The sequence below is a fragment of the Melozone crissalis genome, unplaced genomic scaffold (assembly GCF_028551555.1).
Source record: "Melozone crissalis strain CALT ecotype California unplaced genomic scaffold, PUWL_Pcris_2 ptg000018l_1, whole genome shotgun sequence".
In the NCBI taxonomy this organism is placed as follows: Eukaryota; Metazoa; Chordata; class Aves; order Passeriformes; family Passerellidae; genus Melozone; species Melozone crissalis.
In genome coordinates, this window is record NW_026535796.1 from 22500013 (window position 1) to 22525052 (window position 25040).

The following is a 25040-nucleotide window of genomic DNA, read 5'->3' on the forward strand; positions in this document are numbered from 1 at the left end:
CAGGGTTAAAGTTGAAGCTTGGATATTGCAGCTCATCCAGTACTGTACGCTAATGTTAGCAGGCCTATCAATAACATTTTTCTGTCATTTGGCTGGTTAAATATATTTCTTGATTGCTGTACACTTTGTTTTTTACTTGTACTACTTAAAAGACAGTCATAGTGTCAGTACTATTGCTGTGTGGGATATAAAGGCACCATACAACCATCATCTGAGTTCTCTATGTTCCTCAATTTAGATGTTTTTAAGTTGTATCTACTCTGAGACCAGTGAAATAATTGGGCATTTAATTTCCATTTAGGAATGGAATACCAGCTCTCGCTAAAATCATCAGATTAGCAGATCAGGAAGTTTCAGGCATTCAGTGCTGGGTGTAGAAACTTCAGTCATTAGAATATTTTGTTTTAAGCGAGCGTTGGTCAAGCACTTCCATCCACAATTGACCACTTGTAGGCTTCTGTAGTTTCCTGTGCGTAATGAAGCACTGTCAAGACTTCAATACCTGGCAGACAAATGCTGACTAGCAATATTAGGAGAAACTCACCTGGGAGAAGCACATGAGTACTGTGAAAGCATATGAGTGTTGTGAAATAGGCAGGAAAGGTCATCTCTGGAACTGTCAGTTCATTAACATGCAAAATGCCAGCTGTTAATAGCTATAAAAATGTAATGAAATTTGGGTTTTTTTTTCCTTAATAAAAGTCATGTTCTAGTTGCTGTTGGAACTGGGATCTCTTTGTTGGGTTGATAATTCCTTCCTCATGGAAAGTGTTGAACCTGGGGAAATGGATAAGAGAAGCCTATGGTATGTATGCCATGGAACAGTACCAGTGAGAAACAATTACTTATTTTTTAAAAGTTCACAGACTAACAAGGAAGGTGGCAAAATCACATGTGAAATCCTGCAGACCTCCAGCCTCCCTTGCCCTGAAAATCCAGTGAGTAGGATTGAACCTGATGTTAAATGGCTTAAGGGATTACTGGATCACTGAAAGATGGTTAATTATTCACACAAGTGTCAGTTGACTTGGATGCATGGGTTGTGTCACATGGTTCATTTCATAATTAAAGTCCAAAAATTACTAATAGGTGCTGGAAAAATAAATGAGCTTGATCACTTTTTCTTTCCCCCCGCTAAGAATGTGTAGAGGCCCTTGCTTGTTTCTTTCTATGCCTTTTTTTTTGGTAAGTCTTCTGATCTGGCTTTTTCCTTTGTACTTCCCAATTTTCTGCTTTAGAGTTAATAGGAAAACACTCTGTTCAGCATCTGTCTTGGTGTTTATTCACTTGGGATTATTGTTCAAGTGCCACAAAGCACTATTCCCCTGTTCTGTGCGAGCAGTATTCTCAGCAATGAGGTGTAAGTATAGTGGCATTGAGTTTTGTCAGAAGCAAAGTGACCTTTCCTGCAGTATACACTTCTAGTGTCACATTAGAAGAAGCACCAATCTGTCTATTCCTTTTTCCTTTAAAAGTACCCTGCAGAAGAAGTGCTTTGAGCCCATCAGTAGTGCTTTATCCATTAGTAATGTTAAAGTAATAATACAGCTCTTTGGTAGATTTTACTAGCTTTTACTATCAATGGTGATATCCAAGCTGAAAAGTAGCATAAATGAGCAATCCGATTTAGGCAGTCCAAATATACATTCGGTTCAGTTTTCATTTTCTTTGAGTGTTTTATAAATCCTAGAAGGCCAAGAAGAAATTGAGAACTCCTTAGACTCTAGTTTATTTTTTTCAAATAATGCTCTTGAGACAGTAAGAAATGATATATTATCAAGAGTGTGAATTGCATAAGATAAAGAAAAAATATATTCTGCTTAATAAAGTAAAATAGCTGTGTTAGCAGCAAAGGTTGGATCTTTAGTTAATAAAATCCTTTATCTAAATAGGAAAAGTACTGTTAAAAATGTCCAACTAAGGTAGCAGCAGTTACAGTGAATGTTAAAGATGTGATGGGGTGGAAGGGAATCTCAAGGGTACAGTTTGTGATATCCATTTGTACTCCCAAATGGATAGGGAAACTGTTGCTTTGAAACAAGAAAAGCTTAATATTTTAACTTTATATTATATTTATATTTTAACTCTTCCATGGAGCAGCTATTTAAGGAGCTTGTTGGAAGAGAAGCAGTTTTTCATTTGGTCTTCAGTTGTGCTTAGGAGGCCTTCTAGGTGGTATAGTATGACATGGTCCAAATATATGTATGTTTAGATTTTGTATCTTTGCAAGCGCAATTAAGAAAAATTAGTCCATTACAGTAGTGGTTAATCTCAAGATTATTGACAGCAGTGGGAATTTTTTGTAAAATCAACAAAAGCAGAACATGCAACGTGGATGTCTTTTCAGGACACTGTTAAAGCTCTGAGTGAATGTATGGGAAATCCTTCAAAAGAATGAAGAAGACAGTGTAGAAAAGACTACTGAAAGACATCTTTTTAAAATCTCAGTCTGTATCCAAATGAGGAAAATTATGCATTGACTTGAGCTCTTTCAAGTTGAACATAAAACAAAGATAAAAGGGTTTTGAAGAAAGTCTTCTTACAGCATAAAACCAAATCCCTTGCTTTCAAATGCAGCACAGGTGAGAACCCTGCAGGAGAACATAACAGCCCAGAGGTGGGCAAAATGTGGGAGTGCAAGGAAGAGAAGGCTGTACCAGAAAAAAACCTCAGTGACTTGTGTCTGCCAGAATAGAGCAGAGGCATTTTAAGCTGAAAATTTCTCTAAGGGAGTCAAGCTTGGAGCACATTTCTTTTACTGAAGTAAAATTCACAGAGGTGTAAAAACTGACTGATTAAATGAGTAGTAACAACTCCTGAGATTTACAGTAACACCCAAAATTTCTACAAGAACATGAGAGTCAGCTGAGTTAGTAGCTGTGCTGTGCAATCTCTTGCTTAGAGCTGGTGTAGTACCAGAGAAATGGAAGGTAGCAGATACAGTGACAGGTCTTAAAAGAGCTTCCTGACAATTAGCAAGTATGATCTTGAATTCTTCTCAATGGTAGAAACAGCAGTAAAGAGCAGGGAGCTGGTGGACATGTGAGCATGTCTGGGGAAGAGTTAGCTTTTGTAGAAGAAAATGTAATACCTTGTGAAAAGTGAAAATGCTTGAAGGAGATACTGAATATGTGGATAAGTGGTGAGGTTGCTTATACTGTATTTGGATTTATAAAGACTTTAAGCAAAATCCTGAATCATAAGCTTTTAAATAAAGTAAATTGATGTGGGAAAAGAGGGCAAGTATTTTTCCCTTCATTTAATCAGTACTTAATTGCTAAAAGAATTAATGAGTTTTATTGGTGGGGAATTCTGTGTTCAACACAATCATAAGTGATTTGAAAAAACAATACATGGTTAGGTAGCATGGTTGATGATACCAAGTTATTCAGGATAAGAAAAATTAATGTTCTGCAGAGAGATGAGGAAAAGTTTTACTATAATGAATGATAAAATAGATGGTAATGGTAACAAATTCAAAGTAATACCCATGGGGGAATTTAATATGTACAATTTAGGGGCTCTAAATTTTACTATTGTGATTCAGTAAAAACACGTTGGAGCTATTATGGATAATTTAGCTTGTTTTGTAAAGAGTGAGAAAGGCAACTGCTAAATGAAAATTTAGTAGGAAAGAAAGAAAACAAGCAATGCCATTTGTGCCTCTCCCCCATATCTTTAAAACTTCGTGGTTTTGCTCATTCCAGCAGAAGATGTTAAAGTCAATGAAAGATATGAGATGGTTTCTGTTCAGGATAGTGACTAGACTAGGATTTAGCTAGATTAGAATTTGGGGGTCTGGAAAGATGATGATTTAGGCAGGATGATTGGGAGCCTGTGAAATCATGGACAGCATGGAAGGAGCTAATAGGGAACATAGGTTTACTCTTTCTTGTATTTGAAAGAACTACAGGGAAGCCGATGAAATTACCAAGTGACGAGCTCAAAACACATACACGGAAGTATTTTTTGGCAATGCATCGTTAAATCTGTGGAGTTCACTACCACAGAATATAATAGATGGTAAATGGGTTCAGAAGAGAGTAAGAGATCAATGGAAGAAAAAACTGTCAGGTCACCAAGGATGAAGAAGCAGTTTCTGTTTCGAGTTTCCTAGAAGCAGAAAAAATACTCTGAGATTATGCTTTTCATCATATACTTTGAGGGAGAGCAGTCCTGGAACTATTTCTGTAACTTCATAGGTAGTATTTTGTAGAATATCTTAAGATGACAACTTAATTCTGAAGAAGTATTTTTCACTTATTTTTAGAAATCACCAGCCACCAAACAACCTTCATATTTTTGGATGTTTTGAGAGGCTCTGTTTTGAAACTAAATTAGAAGATCTGTGCTTTTCAGATTGTTCCCAGTTTCAAAGAGAAAATTATTTTTGCCTAAAAGGTGAAAATGTCATGTTATTTCAGAGCTACTAAAAAAAGCAGGTAGAATAGGGCAGATCACCAGCTTGGCATTCATGATAAGCTTGTCCTGCAAACTGCAATTTCTTCAGTATACTAAACTCCCAGGTTCAGGTACCTTGTTGCTTAACAAAGGCTGTGTTCAAGTCAAACACCTATTCTGTCTTTTGTTTCCTTCCCAATAGTTATGGTGTGCTGCTTTGGGAGCTGCTGACAGGAGAAGTACCATTCCGAGGAATTGATGGTCTGGCAGTAGCATATGGTGTTGCTATGAATAAGCTTGCCCTTCCAATCCCTTCCACGTGTCCTGAGCCTTTTGCCAAACTCATGGAAGGTAAGCCAGCTGTGGTGTGTGTGGTTTGTGCTGTTTCTGGAGTGCTGTTGAGCATGGCCTCTTGGTGTTGGCTTTGTTACCTAAGAGCACAGATTTCTCCAGTGGCTTTATCCAGTGGTGCAGGTTATTGTGGGAGGCAGGCCTGGCTGTAAGTCAATCTGCTACCAGAATAATGAAAGATTTTTTATCAACTGGCTTTATAGGAAAAGGGGGCTCTTGCTGTTCTCTCTTGTTTTCTAGTAGTGAGGACTCACCAACACCAAAACTTCACATAATTAGATCTTGTGTGAAGTCTAGTTTGTTTTAAAATTCATCGCTCAAGCATCTTGCTTATAGTGTCAGATTGATTTGAAATGAAACTTTATCCTAGTGACATTTCAGGGAGAGGTTTTAAATGTGGCTTTGACATTGCAAAACAACCCATATTTTCAGTCAGAATGATGTGATTTTCTGCTTTGTCTGTGACGGTAGTTCATGCCCAAGGTGGGCTACAGAGAGGTGAAAGAAATACAGGAGTTAGTCATCAGAGCTGCTGTAGTTATTAAAAAGGGTTGTGTGAGGTAATTTTTGGGTGTATTTATGTGACCTGGTCTGCTGGCCATTGAAACTGCTTTCATGCTTCCTGAGCTTCAGTTGTTCCTCCCTCCTTCTCTCTTGCCCTCTCTCTCTTCCTTACCTTCAGTATTTTTGTCAGTGCCCCTATTCCCAAAGATTTGTGGGTGTTTATATGTAATAAACATTTTATACCTATCTGGCAGAATGGAAAACAGAGATAAAGAGAAATCAAACTTGGTTTATAGTCTTGGTGAGCAAAGAATGAGTCTCGACATAGAACTTACTCTGTGGCCTCTGGTGGTGTTCTAGCCTCAGGAAAGGAATATGAATCTTGAAGAAAATGTTTCTGATGGATTTTTTTTCTGCTTTTGGAATACTTTTGCATTTTTCTGGTGTTTTCTTTAGGTTACAGCCTACAGTTAATTTAATTTAAAGTGAAAAATTTCATGTATGTTCTGCTAAAACAGAAATATCCTACTGGACAGTAAACAATAGAGTTACAGGTAGAATAGCTTGAAGGTAGTGTAAAGTGAGAAACTGTGTCTGAAAGAGTTGGTGAAACTACCAGCTCAGTGTTTTGCCACGTAGTTTATTTTGACATGCTTTCCTGGATATTTTAACTAAAAGTGAGGATTTAAAAATCGTGCCCTCTATTGGGAAAGTTAGGTAGAGGCATTTGGCCAGTGCCTGAACCCAGCAGCCCAGGGGGAGCACCCACGTGGCTTTGGAACACTTGGCTTCTCCGTGTGCAGGGTGAAGACGAGAACAAAAGAACCCAATCACTTTCTGCCCCTTCAGCAAAGCTGTGTTTCAAATAGGCTGTTTCCCATCTCGGGTGAGCTCTTCTTCCTCTAATGCTGCTTTCACTTTTGAATTACTGCCATGGTGGTCTTCACTGAGACAACAAAGCTGAACTTTCGCTCTTCACAGAAAAGTCGTATGTTACAACTCTCCTCATTAGTGCAAATAGTGGCTGATCTAGGGCTGGGAAAATAAAAGCCACAGGCCACCTGCTGGTTATCCTGTTCACTCATTCATGCATTTAGCTGGCTGTAGCATTTTGTTTTACTTTGGGTCATGTTTGCTTTGCCATGCTTAAAATCTGAGGTAAAGAGACAGGGATTATGGCACTGACAGTCCCGCTGTAACACCCATTGCTACTAATTGGCCAGCAGCAGGGGATCATCTGAGCACTGTTTAACATCCTCAGTTCTCTATTTTGATAAAAGAAGCAAATTAAAAGCCATAAATACAAATGTGTTCCAGCATGGAACCTGTTGATACCCATAGTTTTGAAAATAGAACACCCAAATGCAAAATCTCAGTAAGGCTAAAATCAAAGGGAAGAACTGCAGAACCAAACCTTGGCTGTTGCACAGGTTTTGTGAAGTGATTTTTATTTTTAATTACAGCTGCCCCTTGATGTACTTCAATCCACAAAACTGATGAATGAACTTCTTTTAGGGCATCACCTAATATTTTTAACAGTGTTCCTTTTTTCTGATTTCAAGGTCTAGAAAACTTTCAGAACATTTTTATAACTCATGTCTTGCACTGCAGTAATGCTTGTCTTAAGTCCAGTGACCATGTGGAGCAATGCTGTATGATGAGAGAGACCCATGTGTTAGTTATTCCATTCATGCAGAAAAGCTATATTCCTTACAAATACATGTGAATGTGAGTTTTGTGTTTGGTTGTTCTGGAATTTTGCATGCAGGCATCTAGCAGTACTAAAGAGAATAAGGACATCTGTTGAACAAGAACCTGTGTAAGTGCTGGTACAGGACAACATAGAATGAGAATAAGAAAGGGATTTTTTTTTTCTGCTGGAGTAGAAATGAGGTAGAAGGAAGAGAGAAGACTGAATGAGTGCAAATTTCCTATTCAAAAGTGTTGTTAAATGTTTTTATGTAATGGTTTGGGGGATTGTTTGTAATGGATTAGGGGTGACTTCATACTATTTTCTGTTTCTGTTTTCTGTGTTCAATTCCCATCACTGTAAAACATTACCTTTTATACTGTTGCTCATTGAGCTGCTTGATGTGGTGAGATGGCTACCTTCCGTTCTGTGTTTTTAGATCTCTGTAATTGGCTGAATAATTGCATTGGATTGTAAATTAAAAAAACTTGTTTACATCTGTGGTTTCTCCTAAAAGCAAAAGAAAAATGACTGATTAATTTTCTGTCAAATAATAAGAAAGGACCTGTAAAAGTAGGAGAACTCCAAATGCACCATTTGATATCACTATTTACTTGAATATCCTGTTTTCACACAAGTTATGCCCAGTTTGCTTTGCAGGAGAGGTTTTCCATTCTGAGAAAAGATTCATAATGACTCAGCTCAGTATTAGATTTTGGCATCAGGAAAAGCCCTGATGGATATCCTCCTGCAGTATGGCTGTTAATTCTGCAGTGTAGCTATTATAAAAGAAGTATTTGCAAGATCCTTGCATAGTATTTCTACTCTGTGAGCTCATATATGCATGTTAAAGCAAAATATTAAAGGAAATTATTTGTTATTTTAGAAAATGCTTTAAGGTATACCCTTCTGTAAAATTATTAAATTTGTATTTTACTTGTCATAACCTAGAGACTTACATAGGTAGTTCAAGATATTAAGTGTTGCTGGATATTGTACAAGCATGAAAGCATGAATTCCATACTTGTCAATAGTCAGTGCAAGTGGGCAGTGGGAAAGCTGGGGTAACACAGGTAGTGTGTATGCCACTCTTAGCCACTGGGGATCAGTAAAGTGCTACCTGTCCTCTCAGACCTCCATACTTCGAGATGCTTGACAGTTGTTTGTCTTTATTCTGTTCTAGATTGCTGGAACCCTGACCCACACTCACGACCTTCCTTTGCCACTATCCTAGACCATCTTACTGCCATAGAAGAGTCTGGTTTTTTTGAAATGCCCAAAGATTCCTTCCACTCCCTGCAGGAAGACTGGAAACAAGAGATCCAAGAGATGTTTGATCAGCTTAGAGCCAAAGAAAAGGTAAGTAGAGAGTAATGCTCCCTGCTTGTGCTCTCTGGATTGTAATTTCCCTGTTTCATAGTTCAAATGGGGATCACTGTTTCATGCATCCCAGAGCTAATTTTGTCTGTGTTTTGCTGGAGTTAATACATTAAGTCCCCGAATCAGTGGCAGGTTATGATGCACACAAGGGTAGAATCATGAGAAAAATAAATATCCACATCCTCAGCTGCTACTCTTTCTAATATTGTAGTGAGCTTCCATCATAATCTGTGCAAATTGCTGTGATGAGTTGATTGTTTATTGCATTTGATAACTGTTTCCCTATTAGCGTCCTAATTGAGAAACCCACTGAAAACTATTAACAGGAGATGTAGGAGAGTAGTTTCAGCAAATATATACTCTAGTTAACATTGCAGCTTTGTTTCTGCTGGGTTTGTGTTTTCAAGGTTTTGAGCATAACCAAAATGCATGGACTAATAAACATGAGTGCTACCAGGGGAAGGGTCCAGTAACTGCTATAACTGAAGTCCATCTGGGCAAATAGCAGGAAACAAAAATGTCAGCAGGAATAACAGGAATGGTGACCGTCAGCCTCAAAGAGGAGATGTGAAAAAACTGAAGTTTTCTTCAAGCATGCTTGCAGAAAGCACAGCTTGCTGCATCTAATTTAAGGTCCTTACAGAGATTGTCTTTAGTTGTTGGTAAGAAAAACTGCAGCAGAACCAAAACCACTAGTATAATTATATATTTGTAAGTTGACAGTCTCTTGCCTGAAAGTAAACTCATAATAAGCAGCTATCTTGATTTGGGCTCAGAGGTTGGGTTTGGGAGGCAGAGAGAGAAGGAAAAGAAGACTTTGGGTCAGAGGAAAGAAGTCAGCTTCTACAAGAATACTTAAAACCTTTCTATTCACTATTTTAGTAGCTTTTGGGAAGAATAAATTAGCTGATAGGCATTTCCTTGTTACTGTTGTCCCATGGCGTATCTGTGTTGGAACAGTTTTTGAAAACCAGAAACTTCAATAGACAAACAGCTAAACAGCACTAACTACACTGCCCTCAGGATGGGTACTGTATTCCTCTTTAGTAATGGGGAAATCATTTTATATTAAATGATTTTATTGAAATCTCCCTGGTGATGAGCCAGGTAACAATGCCATTATTAAAAACGTCTAAACTAAAATCTGTCTGATTATCTATCTGATGTTTAACTTGAATTCTTCAGTTTTTGCCTTCTGCACTGGAATTGGCCATCTGGAGAGAATTATTCCAAGTGCTGAGTTCTTTTGTCCTTGTGGTGGGAGGAGAGGAACGCAGTGGGATTTTGGGATTTCAAGGACAGTTTCAGTTAATTCGTTTTGTCAGCAAGGGATAGATTGAAAGGTTTGGTGTATGTGCCGTTGCCAGGACCGTGGCGAGATGGCTTTTGAATATCCCCAAGGAGGGAGACTCCACAACCTCTCTGGGTAACCTGTGCTAGTGCTCAGGAATGCAGTAAAAAAGTATTCAGAGAGTGACCCCTGTGTTTCAGTGTGTGCCCATTGCCTCTTGTTCTGTCATTGGGCAGTGAAGAGAGCCTGACTTTATCTTTTTTTCACCCTACTCTCAGGTTTTTTAATACGCTGGTAAGATACCCCTTCACCCCACCCAAGCCTTGTCTGGGCTAGGATGAACAGTCCCATATCTCTCACCCCTTTCTCATAGGAGAGGTGCTCCAGTCTCTTAAGGTGCTCTCTCTCTCTCCATCTTCATGGCCCTTACTGGACTCTGTCCAGTATGTCCATATCTGTCTTGTACTGGAGAGCCTAGAATTTGACACAGGATTTCAGGTATGGTTATGTCTGAATTTTAATACTGGAACAAGTGGTTATGTCTGAATTTTAATACTTGTTATGTGGGGCCTTGAATTGCAAGCATTGAAGTCCTTGAGGATTTTTTTTTGGCTCTCAGCTGAGCCTTTAACCAGTGGGTGCAAGCCATTGAAGCTGTGCCTTCAGAACCAGTAATGTTAGTCTTAAGCCACAGGTGGCAAGGTAGCCTTTTGTTCGTACTTTATCTCCCTGCAGGAGCTGCGCACATGGGAAGAAGAGCTGACTCGTGCTGCTGTTGAACAGAAGAACCATGAGGAGCTGCTACGAAGGCGGGAACAGGAGCTGGCAGAACGTGAGATTGACATCCTGGAAAGGGAGCTCAACATCATCATCCACCAGCTGTGTCAGGAGAAGCCTCGGGTCAAGAAACGCATGGGGAAGTTCAAGAGGAGTCGGCTCAAGTTAAAGGATGGCAATCATATCAGCTTGCCTTCAGGTTGGTGATGTGGTAGGCTGTGCCAGGTGAAATGGGAGCAACCTGTAGGTTTGATAGTTCCTTACTACTGACCCTTATGCACTAGAAAGGATTTGATGTACTTCAGGAAAAGCATGGCTCTTTAGGATCAATAAACTGAATTTAATGCTCTTGTCGCTAGCATTGCCCAAAGTTCCGATATGAAGGCCAGAAGTAAATTTGAAATGTAGCATGTTTGTTAGCTGTTGGCTGTATATGGCTTATTGTAAAAATGTGGTGTTGCAGTTTAACATGTAAATACTCAAAAGAATCAGTTTTTTAAAGGATGTACATAGAAGATGATGGGCATTCTTGCTTGGGGAATATTTTACATAATGCTGCAGGAGAAACTATAATCTACTGGATTTTTTTGGTGTAGGAATCTAAAAGTTACCAAAATACTGACATATTGAAAACTGTGAGAATAAACTCCTAGATTGCTAGTTCATATGTGAACTCCTATTAACATGGAAGCAACTTCTGGAAGAAATGTTAAATATTAGTAAGGTGTTGGCAAAGTCACTCTTAAGAGTGAAGATGGTTTTCTGCTGCAGATTCTTTATGGAGATTTAAATTTGTCAGAAAACCAAAAGTGTGGGGTTTGTAAATCACCTAGTGCTCATTGTTACAGCAGGGATGATGACTTGCACTATATTCTTTGTTTTTTGGGAGACACTGGCTGTTTAGAAGAGAAATTAAGATAAAATGCATTTGTTACCTATGCCTTTCTTTAGGTCTGCAAACAGCTATTTTTGGTGGTGCTTAAGAAACTGAGAGGTAAGGTACAAGGATTTATACAGGGATATAATTTAGCATGACACTAAACAAAACATCTGTGTGTGTATGTGTTTCACACATACACTAAGATTCGTTTTCAGGGCTGTGAGTACAGATCTTTGTTCTAAATTTTTGTTGTGTTCAATGGGGAGATAGCAATTAGCCTCACACACAGCTTTTCTACATAGATCCCATAAGTTGCACTCTTTGAAACTTACCATAAATTATTATTTCCTTTTTCTTATATTAAAAAAAGAAAATTTTAACTGTGTCTTTCTGCCTTTTTTTTTTTTTTTTTTTTTTTTGCTAAACAGATTTTCAGCATAAATTCACTGTGCAGGCTTCTCCAACGATGGACAAAAGGAAAAGCTTGATCAGTAGCTGCTCCAGCCCTCCTGCAAGTCCTACCATTATTCCCAGACTCAGGGCCATACAGTGTAAGGAGCTCAATGTAGTATTGAATTTGGGAAATGTGCAGTCTGTCAGCGTGGTAAGATGCTAAGATTCCGTATCTAGGACAGGATGTTAAAGAAAGCACCTAAAATGTTTGCCTTGTACCTTGCATGTATACATTTGGAGAGAAAAATGGAGTGTCTTAGTGATGGAGGGAGTATCACCACCTTTGGAGCTAAAACCATGCTTACTCAAGTTTGTGATATACTGCTGTTTCTATAAGAAATAGATTCCTTAGGTGTACAAGTTAATTTTAAAAAATACTAATTTGTAGAGTAGATCTGTAAAACATTGCTGTAGTGTATTAAGTTACTGTTTTAAGGAAATAAGAACAAGGGCACTTTTCATGCAAATAATGTTGCCATAACACAGAATTAGGCAGACATGCATGTCCTAAAATTATCAAAGTCGTGTTAACTAATGTATAGTGTTTGTATTGGATATCACAGCACTTGTGTATTTGGTTTCAAACTGGTGGTTCTAAAGAGAAACTGGTGATGGAATAAAGCTGGAGAGGCTACCTACACTTGAAAGGATTAGGGAATGCTTAATTTGGCATTTAGTTGTTAGATTTGTATTGAGAAATGGTCAGAATTATGGGAAAATCACTTTTGTTACTATTCCTGTTCTGGTCTATTCTTTATTCTTTATGTTGCCATTTAACCAATTATTTAATTTGTGTATCTGTTTTTCCTTCCCATTTTCCACTGTTCTTTCCACTTGTGAAGTGACACCTGCTGAAAGCAGTAAAACTTGGGGACGAAGCTCAGTCCTTCCAAAGGAGGAAGGAGAGGAAGAAGAGAAGAGAGGCCAGAAGAAAAAGGGACGCACCTGGGGACCAAGCTCACTTTGTCACAAGGAGCTAGGTGCAGGAGAAGAGGGGTAAGAGAGGGCCTGGAGGAAGGCTCATTTCTAGGTTCTAAAGGTGGTCGTGAGCTGGCTCACAGGATATTTGTCTATCCATTTGCAAACGCCTTTCTGCTTCCAAACTTCTTTCCTCTGCTAGACATGTTAGAGATTCAGAGCAGCTTACAAAATTGCATTCAGTTCATTTGCCTAGGAACTGATGTTTCACTGTCTGGTATTACGTTGTTAGGTGTATTTGTAAGCTGTCAAACTACTTAGCTGTGCAAAACTCTCTGTAGAAGTTCCTCTGTGTTTTAAGGCTCAGCTTTCTGTAGTTGTCTTAAATGCTAGTATATAAAAAGTATCTGGTAAAGCCAAGCAAATGTCTTCTCTTTAGTCTTTTGAAAAAGACATGTACATTGAGTGAATCAGTCCTGAAAGTGATTTTTGCAGAAATACAGGTTGTACCTCTGTTTCTATAGGTTATTGTTCTGTGGCTTCTTTTTTTTTTCTTTGTGTGTGCGTGAATTATTTATACCAGGACTCCAATTAACCATTGCTGGAACGCTGCTTTAAACATAGGGCTATTTTGGCCTTCTAAAAGATTTGAATGCTTGGTAATTTTTAATAATGTTTCAGTGTTTTCCCCCTGATAAATTGATGGTTTGACTCTTGCCGTGTTTTTTAGCAGGGAAAATAAGACAGCCGATTATAATCTTCATCTTTACTATTGTGTGGTCAGGTGTGAAATGCCTGAAAAATTGATGTTTGCATAGTGCATCAGTATTGTAGCCCCCTGGAGACCTGGATCTATTAAAACATGTTCTCTCTCTGAGATACTCAAGACATGTTGGCAGGACAGTGTGGAGGAAGCTTCTTTGACTGCTGCCTATGCTTTACCTGTTCTACAGATGAAGGATAGGATAGCTTTCTAAAGAATTAAAATAGATGTCACACTTTACAATTAATTATGTAAAAGAGGGGGAGATCACTGAAGCTGGAAAAAACACTTCTAATTCAAATAATGTTCTTAGAATTCTGGGAGTAGACCTCTTCCATTTTCTGTTCATTACTGTACAGTCTGAAGTACTGATTGTTTTTGGGCACAGACAGCTGGAATGGAGTTGCATGCAAACTGTGGTTGCTCATTGAACTGTCCTGTTCTCTCTACAACTGAGATGCTCTGTAGTACTCAGAGTCTCTTCTAGGGAGACTCAATACAGATATTGCTTTTTGCAGTGTCTGAAACATGAGAGTTTTGCTGAGAGGGCAGTATGGCTAACATACAATGAACCACTCCTTGCTAAGATCATGCCAGGCTGCAGACTTTAATTTAAAGGGAGCAGAGTTGAAGTAAATATTAGTGACTCAAAAGATAGTTCTTGCTATTTCTTAGTATTTTTAAAATTCTTATTTTACACAGGGTAAGGCAATAAAACTTCATTGAATATTTAAGGTTGAGAAAGACCTTTAGAATTGAGTCAAACCATTAACCTAGCCTCTAGTTTGTTCACCAGTAAACCATCTCCCCAAGTGCCACATCCACACACCTTTTGAACATTTCCAGGAATGGTCATTCCACCACTTTACTGGGCAGCCTATTCCCATGTCTGGGCACCCTTTTAGTGAAGAAATTTCTCCTAATACTTAATCTAAACCTCTCCTGTTGCAGCTTGAGGCCATTTCTCTTGTCCCATGACTTGTTACTTGGGTGAGGAGACTGACTCCCACCTGGCGAGACCCTCCTTTCAGGGAGTTGTAGACAGTGATAAGGTCTCCCCCAGCTTCTTTTTCTGCGGGTTAAACAGCCCCAGCTCTCTCAGTTGCGCTTCATATGAGTGACCTTCCCCTTCCCCAGCTCTGTTGCCCTTCTCTAAACATGCTCCAGCTCCTCAGTGTTTTTCTTGTAGCAATGGCCTCAGAACTGAACTCAGGATTCGAGGTGTGCCCTCGCTGGCACTGAGTACAGGAGAACAATCACTTCCCTGCCAGGATGCCTTTGGCTTTCTTGGCTACCTGGGCACACTGCTGGCTCATGTTCAACTGCCTGTTGACCAGCATCCCCAGATCCTTTTCCGCCAAGCAGCTTTCCAGCCACTCATCCCCACTGACAGGGGTTAGTAGCATCGTGTGGGGTTGTTGTGACTGACTTACTGTACCTTATACAGCGGGCCTCAATTTGTCATCGATGCAGCCTGTCCAGATCCCTCTGCAGAGCTTCCTGTCCTCCAGCTGATCAACATTTCCACCCAACTCACTGTCACTGCAAACTGACTGGTGGTGCCCTCAATCCCCTCATCCAGATCATTGATAAAGATATTAAACAGGGCCGACCCAAATACTGAACCTTGGGAAAACTGGAGTGAAGTGGAGAGCTAAACTAAGAAGTACCCTGTGCAGTCCTCAACTGCATTGCAAGCCCATCCTCATTAACCATTCTGGCACAGTGTAACAAATGAGGGACTGACCTTTTTTTTTTTCCTTCTTCTTTTTCAAGTGCTTTAAAGATGTTAGAAAATTTCTTGCTGTGGGAGGACTTCAGATCTATATAGTTGAGATGCATACAAGCATACCCTAAGTAAATCAATAGAGAATATATAAGGGGAGGGAAGAATGGAAGCTAGTTGTGAGCATGGTCCATTTTCTCACATCCTTCTACTATTTTCAGTCTGAAAGCTCTGGTGGAAGGATGCAAACAGTGGTCATCCAGTGCACCAAATCTTGGGAAGATCCAGAGAACTGCACCTGCTTTTCCAGGATTCACCAGCTTAGCAGAGATTGGTAAAGGAATTCCCTGAACTTGGTACTCTCATCCCCACTTCCATTCACATTCCAATGAACCTCTTTCCTGACCTTCAGCTGGTACCTTACAGCAATGTTTTAATTTTGTTTGGTATCTGTTTTTCTTTTATTCTTTGTCAAGTATCCACTTTCTCCTTCTGGATTTTCTTCTTTTTCTCCTCACTGCTTGTGCTTCTCCCTCTGTCAAGCTAACAGACTTCTGTTAATTCTCCTCTAGCTCCATGCTGTCTCTCAGCTCCTTTCCTGAATAGTGATGTTTACATGTGCAGCATGCTTACACCTTCACTTGCAAGGAGAAATCCTTAAAATTTTTCTACCTTTTACTTCTCACTCACAAACACATAAATTTGCTCTAGAAGTTACTGAGGTATAGGTTGCCTTTGAAATGCTGTTCTGCAATTAATCCCAAGTGGATGAATGCTTCACTGATTTCTTTCACTTTGATAGTGTTTCCAGTTACTTCTCTCAGCCTGTCTTCTTTGGAAAAAATAGATAGTATTTGGGAGTTGATAAATGATGTTTGTGAGGAGAGCAGTTGCATCTTCTGAGGACAACCTTATTTTGAAGTATATTTCTGAGACAATGAAATTTGCCAGTGAAAATTTTACATTGACACAAAGTCTATTTTCATTTGCTTTCCAGATGATGAGGACAGTGAATGTTTTAATGGAGAGGGCAAAGTGCACCCTTCACCTGTGCACAATCAGTCATACCTCTGCATCCCATTTCAGAAGAATGAAGAATGGGATGGACCTTCTAGTGATGCCAATGAGGAGTCCACCCCTGTAAACTCTGCTACCAGTACCCCACAGCTGACACCCACCAACAGCCTCAAACGTAGCGGCTCCCACCACAAGCGATGTGAGGTTGCATTGCTTGGCTGTGGAGCAGTGCTGGCTGCTGCAGGCCTGGGTTTTGATCTGTTAGAAGCAGGGAAGTGCCAGCTGCTGATTGAGGAAGAGCCAGAGGTGCCCAAGGAAGAGAAGAAGAAGCGTGACAGCATTTTTCAGCGAGCTGGACGCCCACGCAGGAGCACGAGTCCACCTTCCCGGAAGATCTTCAGGAAGGATGATCCCCTGTTGTTGCTAGGCGAGCCATCCACATCCCTCACCCTTCTTTCCCTGTCTTCCATTTCCGAATGTAATTCCACCCGGTCCCTGCTGCGCTCAGACAGTGATGAGATTGTGGTTTATGAGATGCCTGTCAGCCCAGTGACAGTCAAGGCTCCCTTGCCAGCTATTACAAACCCACTGGTCAATGTCCAGATCGAGAGGTTCAAACAAGACCCCAACCAGTCCCTGACTCCCACACACGTGACGCTCTCTTCCCACACCCAGCAAAGTGGACACAGGCGCACACCTTCTGATGGAGCCATCAAAGGGGGTGGACTGGTTGTCAATGGGTGCCCAACCAGTGGATGCCCTTCCAGTAGCTGTTTAACTGGAGCACTGGGAGCAGGTAGGTTTTCAGCCATCTTCCTTTTCCTCTTCAGAGTAAAGACAGAAGCAGTATAATTACTTGTTGCTTATGCATTTGTTGAGATGACCAGCCCACAAGAATTGCTTGTGGAGGCTGTCTTTACGCAAGTAGCTAACAGAATAATGCGGCGATGGTTTTGGTTCCAGCATCTTCAGATTGCCATAATCTTAAAGATACAGTGTTTGTAGATTCTGAATGAAGACTTTCTGCTTTGAATGTTTTTTCACTGTATATACAATAAACTAAGATTTGTAGGAACCACTTAGCAGTGACAGCTAACATGTTTTTCCCTCTTCTCTTACATTGTCTGTTTTGGATAGGTGTATTAAAAACACCTAGTCCAAGCAGAGATCCCAGTGAGGTCCCTCGCCTGCCAGACCCCAACCTTGTTTTTCCTCCAACCCCGAGACGATGGAATGCACAGCAGGATCCCACACTGGAAAGACCCAAGACACTGGAGTTCCTACCCCGGCCGCGTCCTGCAGCCAGCCGGCAGCGGCTCGATCCCTGGTGGTTTGTGTCACCCAGCAATGCCAAGGGTGAGTCTTCTGCCAACAGTTCAAGTACTGATACTCCAAGCAATCTGGACTCTTGTTTTGCTAGTAGCAGCAGCACTGTAGAAGAGAGACCTGGACTGCCTGCACTGCTTCCTTTCCAGGTGGGTCCTCCTGCAGAGGAGCGGACACTGTTGGACATGGATGCTGAGGGGCAGAGCCAGGACAGCACCATTCCGCTATGCAGAAGTGAACTTAACACACACAAAGCTGCAGCATATGAACTCAAGCAAGAATTCTGGTCTTAATATGAAACCACTGGGGGCAGTGAGCCCCTCTAAATTCAATCCTACTTTTTGCACTGAGAATGCACTTTGAAAACAGCTGAGATGGAGGGATGCTACAGAGATGATATGGTGCTGCCTCGGCTGAAGATGTGTTGTCAGCTGCCTGATTTTTGTCTGCATTTGGGTGAAACTTGGCAACTCTGAGCTGCTGACTTTTGCTGTGGGGTTTTCCTGTAGTCTTCCCTGCCCTCTTATTGCAGTTTGAATCTGCAATGAGCTAAAATTATCATATCAAAGTCTTTTGTTACTGACCTTGTAGGATTTGGCACCTGGCAGTAAGTATCTTGGTATCCTGATATTAATCAGTATTTTCAAATAATAGTCAAATATTACACTACAGCAGACATCAGTGTTTGATGTTTTCCCAAGGAATCCAGAACAGAAACAAATAAATATCTGGAGACTACCTTCTCTGAAATACATTCAGATCATTAGACAGGCCTGGGAATCATCATACCCCCACTGAAATAGCAGAAGTAGCTATCTTAACACTTATTTGTCCTCTTTTGCTCATGTGATAGTGTAAGGTGGAACAGATGGCAGGGGAAGGGCATGGCGTCTCCACTGGTGGAGGTCTTTGAGAGCAGGTGAACCAGACTGTTGGAAACAAGTAGGTGTAGTTGATCCTGGCTTCAGGGTGGGTTGGATGAACTTCAGTGAACTCCTGAGGTCCCTCTCAGCCCTATTTATTTTATGACCCTGTGCTTTCAAGATGAAGGCTTATAGTATAGCTGTTTAGCTTGGGTTTGTTTTTTTTTCCAGACTTTCGTTCCATCAGTCTCTTTTCTTCCCTCCCTGTTTCTCAGGCTCATAGTCAAGTTGACTCAGCTTTGGAAGGGGAGTTAGCAGAAACTTTCTTTAAAGATGTGTTGGCTTGCAGAAGGAAGTAAATTATGTGTTTCCAAATATTTTTCTTTCTATTTTTTTCTCCTTTCTTACACCTTTCAGGAGTGACCAATGAAACCCAAGACTGTTCTTATGCACACTGGTACTTGTTTAAGGCTGTTTTGAAAATGAGGCTTGTTAGTAGTTGGATTGTGCAAACAGGAATCAGAACATCTGGATTCTGTTTTATTTTGTCACTGACTTCACTGTGTGACCCTGGGCAAATAATGTAACCTCTGTGCCTGAATTTCCCCATCTGTAAATAATAGGAATAATACCTACCTCACAAGGGGAGGGGTTGGGACATATATAATAGGTGTAAAGTCCTTTGAGATCTTTGAGTGAAGGGCACTATAGATATGTAGACCTTTATTCTTGTTCAAATATGTAAACCACTCCTAGATCTGGGGCAAGAACAGACCCCTGTCTGGAAGGAGGAAGTCACATAGATAGGATGTGCCTGTGCTCAGAGTTTTCTGTACAAAGACTTCAAGTGTGTCTGTGCCACTGCAGGTATGTCTTACTGGCTGTAATGAGAGCTTCAATCTTCCCCAAATTTGGCATTATATATAAGGGATGTGGCCTTTATGTGAGTGTAATAGGGTAGTCTGCTTTATTGCAGGGTACAGCATGTCTGTTCACTGGTTTTGTACAGATCTGTGCTTGTTTTGCTAATCTGCTGATATTTGGTTGCAAAGAAGTCATTTGACAGTGCTGCCAGTGCAGTGCTCAGCCTGTTGGGGCAGTCCAGTCCTGCTGTGAAGGCAGGAGAGCCGAATACTTCCTGCAGCTGTCAGCACAGTGAACTTGTGTGTTTAGATGTTTGTAACCTGATTTTAAAAACCAGCATGTTTGAGGAAGAACTGTATGTAAGGCTTTTTAGTTCTGTGAGAGGACTGAAACCAGCATGTTCCCATTAGTCAGGAGCACCTTTTTTTTTTCTCAGAATTACAGTATGTTTTGTTTTGAAAGGTCATGTATTTCTTGTTTATCACATTCCATGAAAAATGCTTAATAGCAGGGTTACTTTCTGCTGCCTATTAAATGCTCCAGAGCTAGCCTTAATGGTGCTACACTAGATGTTGAAACTGGAGAGACTGTTGACTGTTTAGACAAGGTATTATGATAAGGCAAGATGGGATTCAGATACGTAAAGAAAACATTTCTGACTATTTTGTTAAATTTAGACCTTTGGCATTATTGATTTCTTAAGCATCCTTTTGCTTTCCAGTTCTGAAAACTCAGTTTGTGACCCAGACACTAGCAAAAAGGCAAAACTCATCCAAAAGTTTACTAATTTTGATTGTGCTATAAAACAACCTTATTGCAATCTCAGTAAGAGGCTGTGTCAGAGGTATTTGAAAGAAGAACATGAAAATAATTTATTTTTCATAGTCTTCCTTATAATTTTAAAACATCTGGAACAAAACTGGATCAGCTGTTCTGAAATGTTATGTTTTCTATCCAAAAGGTATCATTATAAATGTCATAGAGAGTATCATCTGCTCTGCAAAGGCATCCCGTGGAATAGCTCAATTTGAACAGAAATCTTTCAAACCCATTTACTTGCATGAAATGGGAGGACACCTTTCTAGGTCACACTATATAACTGATATAACTCAGCCTGCTAAACTTTGTAATATCTGGCCAGTTGATTTCACCAAACGAACTTTTAAGGTTTCTGTCACATTCCCAGGAAAGACAAATGTAAAGGCAAGTTTTTCAGTCATCTCTTGTACTTAGGAAGGTTGAGGATAAAGAATTAATCTGTTGCCCCTCTCCCCCTTTTATGTAATCACTTGGTGAAGGTGGTATGTAGCTGAACTTTGAGAAGTACTTTGCTCCAAAGAGTATCTTCCCTAATGCCAAGTGGACATTGCTACATCAAAAAACTTGGTAGGACGGATGACAAGAGTCAAGGATCCAGGTCAGGGTTACCAAACTAGATACTGTTATTACAAAGCTGCTAGACAGACTAGTTAGAAGCATACTGGTTGGTATGTGTTTGTCTTGTGGTTTTTATTTGGGTTATTTTTAACGTTTCTTTGATGCAATTATCGTCATTGACTCTAGCGGGTGTTATCTGAGCAAGTCTTTGAGCATCCACCTGTAACTGTCTTCCAGTGGCCAGCCTGAGGTGTCAGGCAAGAGGAGTCAGTTGTGAGAACAAGGCTGCTGACTTCCCTAGTGGTGGGGTATTCTCAGGCAGGCAGAGAGGGGGTTCTCAAGACTTGTCAGGTATTTTACCTTATGAACTCCAAAAGCTTTTGCAGCCAGTGTCCTGAGGCCCAGAGGCTGTGTGCATGTTTAAGCTAGGTCGAAACCTCTCTCTATATCCTCTGTCCCCTCCTGGCTTGAATTCTCTGCTTTCTTAATCTGTTGGGGTTTTTTCTTCTCAGTTGTGGGAGCTGAGGTGCTCCAAATCTCCAAAGCAGGGGTTGACTCTATTCCACTAGACAGTGAAAGGTTTGAGCCTGTCAGCTCAGAAATATTTTTTTCCTGCTGGTTGCTAGTAGTTCAATTTTTCAGGGAAACAAAAATCTCAGAATATTGGTCATTGGCCTACCTTTATAGTAGTATTCTTGAGGAGGATGGTGAAAATCTTACTTTAAAAAAATTATAACAAATGTGTTGTTTCCTAAATGTCTGAATAAGTTGCATTTTTGTTTTGTCTGAGAAAATGAAAAAAAGAAAGCATGAAAGTCACTGAGCAGTCTAAAACAATGACAAAAGAATGGAGAAAACTATGTTTGAATACAAGCCTTACAAAGAGGAAGTGGCAGTTTTTTAACTGATAGTAATAATGAGATTGTAGCTGAGACAAATACTTGTGGTTTCGAAATATATTTGGACTTTTGTTTAGTCAGCTGGCAGTGTGTATCACTAATTTATGTAATTGATGTGCTGATTTAGGAAATGAAATAGAAAGAAGTTTGTCAGGCCTTCAAAGTATGCTATCCTTGTAGCCTGTTTAGTTTTCCTGTAATTGGAATATAATATGGATACTGGGAGGAAGGCACAGACATAGCAACCACTGCAAAAAAGGACAATTTTTTGGATGAATTTCTACTGGTTTCATAGAAATTGAGTATGGGACAAGTAGAGAGAAAAATGCTTTTGTGTCAAAACTAAGGTGAATAAATAATTACAGATTCTTTTCTAATACTGTTGCTTCTTACAGGACTGCACAGTGGTCTGTTTTACCAGCAAGTATGTCTTAACCTCCTCTCAATCAGTTTTAGAGGTGCAAATGTACCTTTTTATACATATTTTCCCTCCAGTTTATTACTGCAATGCGTTGATATTCAGTATGAGGCAGGGAACCTTGGTGAAAATACTCTTTTTGTAGTAGTTTTCTAACAAAATGAGTATTTTTAAAGTGAATTTTTGTTATTGATGGGGAAAGACCTGTTCTGGTTTGGCATGGTTTTATGATGAAATATTTTTCTGTACCTCTAGGAATGGGAGTAGTTGCCTTCCTCTTCATAGCATGCTGTTATCTTGAGACATTGTGGACAATACTGCATAGAGATGTAACTTCAATAACTCACAAAACTGGATACCTCTCATCTTGTTGAAGGTGAGGCAGTAATGGTCAAGTAAAGAAAGGTCTTTGCCTTTGGAGTGTTTTGTTCAATAAAACATGTAGGAAACCTCCGACCTTGAGTCGCCTTTCTATCTTGAGATTAATTTTTATTTGAAACCTAATTCATCCCCGTGGGATGAATATGGGACCTGGAGTCTCTTTGGGTGTATGGAATCAAACCTTCTCCTACATCCCAAAATTCAGTGATAGCCTGTTATTTTTACAAGTAATTTTAAGCTAATGTAAATAAGTTTGTTTCTTTTTGTTTTTTTGAAATGTTTCTCCTTGGAAAACGTGCTTCTTGCTTTCTAACCTTTTACATGCACTTTGGAGATACTCTCAAGAACTCTTACCAACCCTATGAATAAGAAGGGTTATATCTTGCAGTGTGATTTAAGTTATTTTCAACTCTTTTTTTTTTTGTATGAAAAAGGACATTTACATTTGAAAAGATTTGTGATCCTTATCCTGTCACTGAACAACAGTTTCTTAGCTTCCATGTTTAGAACTTATTTAAGACTACAATTTGGGTAAAACTGGACATTAAAAGTGAGGGGATAGACATGTGTTAAAACATATTTGCAAACAAGCAATAAATACAGCAAATACAACAACTAAAATACACTGTTAAAGAGCATAACATTCAGACTTCATGACTCTTTGGTTGATGATATAATTAAGGTATCTATAGGGAAAAATGCCTTCTTGTGTTTTTTCTTAATTTTACTATTTTGATAGTAGAATACAGTGGTTTGCACAGCCAGCTAATATGGTAGCTAGCTGGACAGAAAGGATCTTTAACCAAATCTGCTTTTTTTCCCTCTTATTTTCAATCCAGGTTTTGGTTTAAATGTTTTTGTGTCTTTTTTTGGTGTTTAACAATCAATATAGTCTTAAGAAGTACTTATTGTTGTTAATCTCACTTTGACAGTTTCATTAGGCATTATGGACATGGATCTGTGGCTTATTCTGGTGCTCCTTCTATTGAATGCATTAGTAGAAAGTCATGCTGCAGTTAAAATGTGCATTTGCTTTTGGTTTTTCCCATGCTTGGCTTTTTTTAAACAGTTTTGCCACTGGTCAGAGATGAACACAACTTCTGAAATTACCTATGTAAACTTTTTTTTTACGTTGGAAGTAGTCACTCCCAGGCTGGGAAGTGTGTGCTTGATTAACAAATAGCTTGCCACTGGTGACTGGATAGTGGATCTGATGTAGATGCTGGAATTATTATTGTTCCATTCTAACAAGGACCTCCCATTTTTTGTAACTGGAAATTCTTCAGCACTTCCTCAACATTTTGGCTATTTTGAGAATATTTAGAGAAATACATTTTAGCTCCTTTTGTACATAGTGAAAAATCTTCCTTTTTCTAATCAGGAACATAATTTTCCTACTGAGAATGGCTTCTTGAGCTCTGTGGTTTTCTTTGTTAGTTTTCTGTTTGGGGAAATTGTTTATTTTGGGTTTGGTTTTTAAGCCTCTCAATTATATATATGTGTGTTAGGTGCATCCTTGTATGCCAAGGTGCCTTCCCTCTCACATATCTCCTTACTGGGGCCTGGGTTGGTTTTTTGGAGTGACCTCCTAGTTGTAGCTTTCAGTATTTTCAGGCCAAGTACCATCATTGGAAACCTTTTGTGTCATCCCATTTACCCTCCTGTGTTGAGCCATGTACTATCACTGCCTCTCCCTATTTCTCCACTGGGGTTTTGGCCCCATCCCATCTTTATTGGTTATTTATTCTTGTTGCCATAGTAACAAGTGTGAGGCAGAAAATCATACACATTTCAGATGTGCTTTGACCTAAAAGATTTCCATGCTACAAGCATATGATACAACTGAGGGAAGTGGAAGTGGAGGTTGGCAAGAAATAACACAGTGAAATTGTCTTCTTAACATAAGTCAGAGGACAGAGGAATTCCAGCTACCTGGTAAACTGTCAGCGTCACAGTTATGTTGGATCCTAAAGAAGAATTTGAGGAATGTACAGTTACTTAATTTGATAGAATGATTTGGGTTGGAAGGCACCTTAAATGTCATGTAGTTCCAGTTGCCCTGCTATGGACAGGGACGCTTTGCAGGTTACTCAAAGCCCCATCCAACTTACCCAGTTTCTGGTTGGTTTGTTTTGTTTTACCCTGAACTACCTCATCTGTAGAGATAGAATGGGCAGAAAGTCTAAGTTTTGGTAAGAATTGCTCTAAGTATTTAAGGTTGCGATGAGATGGGAAGGCAGAGGCAAACTTGTATTTGGCTCTTTGACATGCAAATTCCTGATGCAAAAGTAAAACCAGCTATTAAGATTATACTTGCTTTATACTTTATTTATGTCTCCAAAATAAACAATAAAAGACATATATATATGATAGTTTCTAACTTGTGGAAGAGTTGATTGTCCAGAGTCAAAAAGGTGGAGATTTCATATTGGTCACTACTGCTTTTAGAAGTGATAGTCTCTTTTTTCAAAGCAGTTTGTTGTTTTGTTTTTTTTTTTAATAATTTAATGTGCTCTTAAAGTGGAGCTGTGCACGATCCTGATTGTTTTCTTGTATTTGCAGTATTGTTTTCCTAGTGTATCAGCTCCTAATGCAGTCCTTACTGTATCTGAATGCTAATAATGTGCAGGCAGCCCAATAGAACTAATATTAAGGAAGTATGACACATTTTTAGCGTGCAATATGGTGGATTTATTAACCCAGCTTGAAGTGGGCTACTGTTAGGTCTGTTGTTGATGGGTCAGATGGATGCACAGCTAGG

General features: G+C 39.6%; 1 protein-coding gene across 4 annotated transcripts in view; it reads left to right on the top strand.

Moving 5' to 3' along the window:
* MAP3K9 (mitogen-activated protein kinase kinase kinase 9) overlaps positions 1–25040 on the top strand; it is a 59343-nt gene that overhangs the window by 30481 nt on the left and 3822 nt on the right. For 2 of the 4 annotated variants that reach the window (XR_008482997.1, XR_008482996.1), the window contains exons 4-11: positions 4604–4752; positions 8130–8305; positions 10353–10593; positions 11703–11825; positions 12570–12723; positions 15356–15468; positions 16132–16947; positions 17289–22274. Coding sequence is in view for 1 of the 4 variants with exons in the window: in XM_054275860.1 (XP_054131835.1) it covers positions 4604–4752; positions 8130–8305; positions 10353–10593; positions 11703–11825; positions 12570–12723; positions 15356–15468; positions 16132–16947; positions 17289–17770 (2254 nt within the window). In the remaining 3 variants the exon portion in view is untranslated. Of the gene's footprint in view, positions 1–4603; positions 4753–8129; positions 8306–10352; positions 10594–11702; positions 11826–12569; positions 12724–15355; positions 15469–16131; positions 16948–17288; positions 24632–25040 lie in introns of those variants that run through there. The other 2 variants (XR_008482998.1, XM_054275860.1) reach the window with 2 other exon arrangements.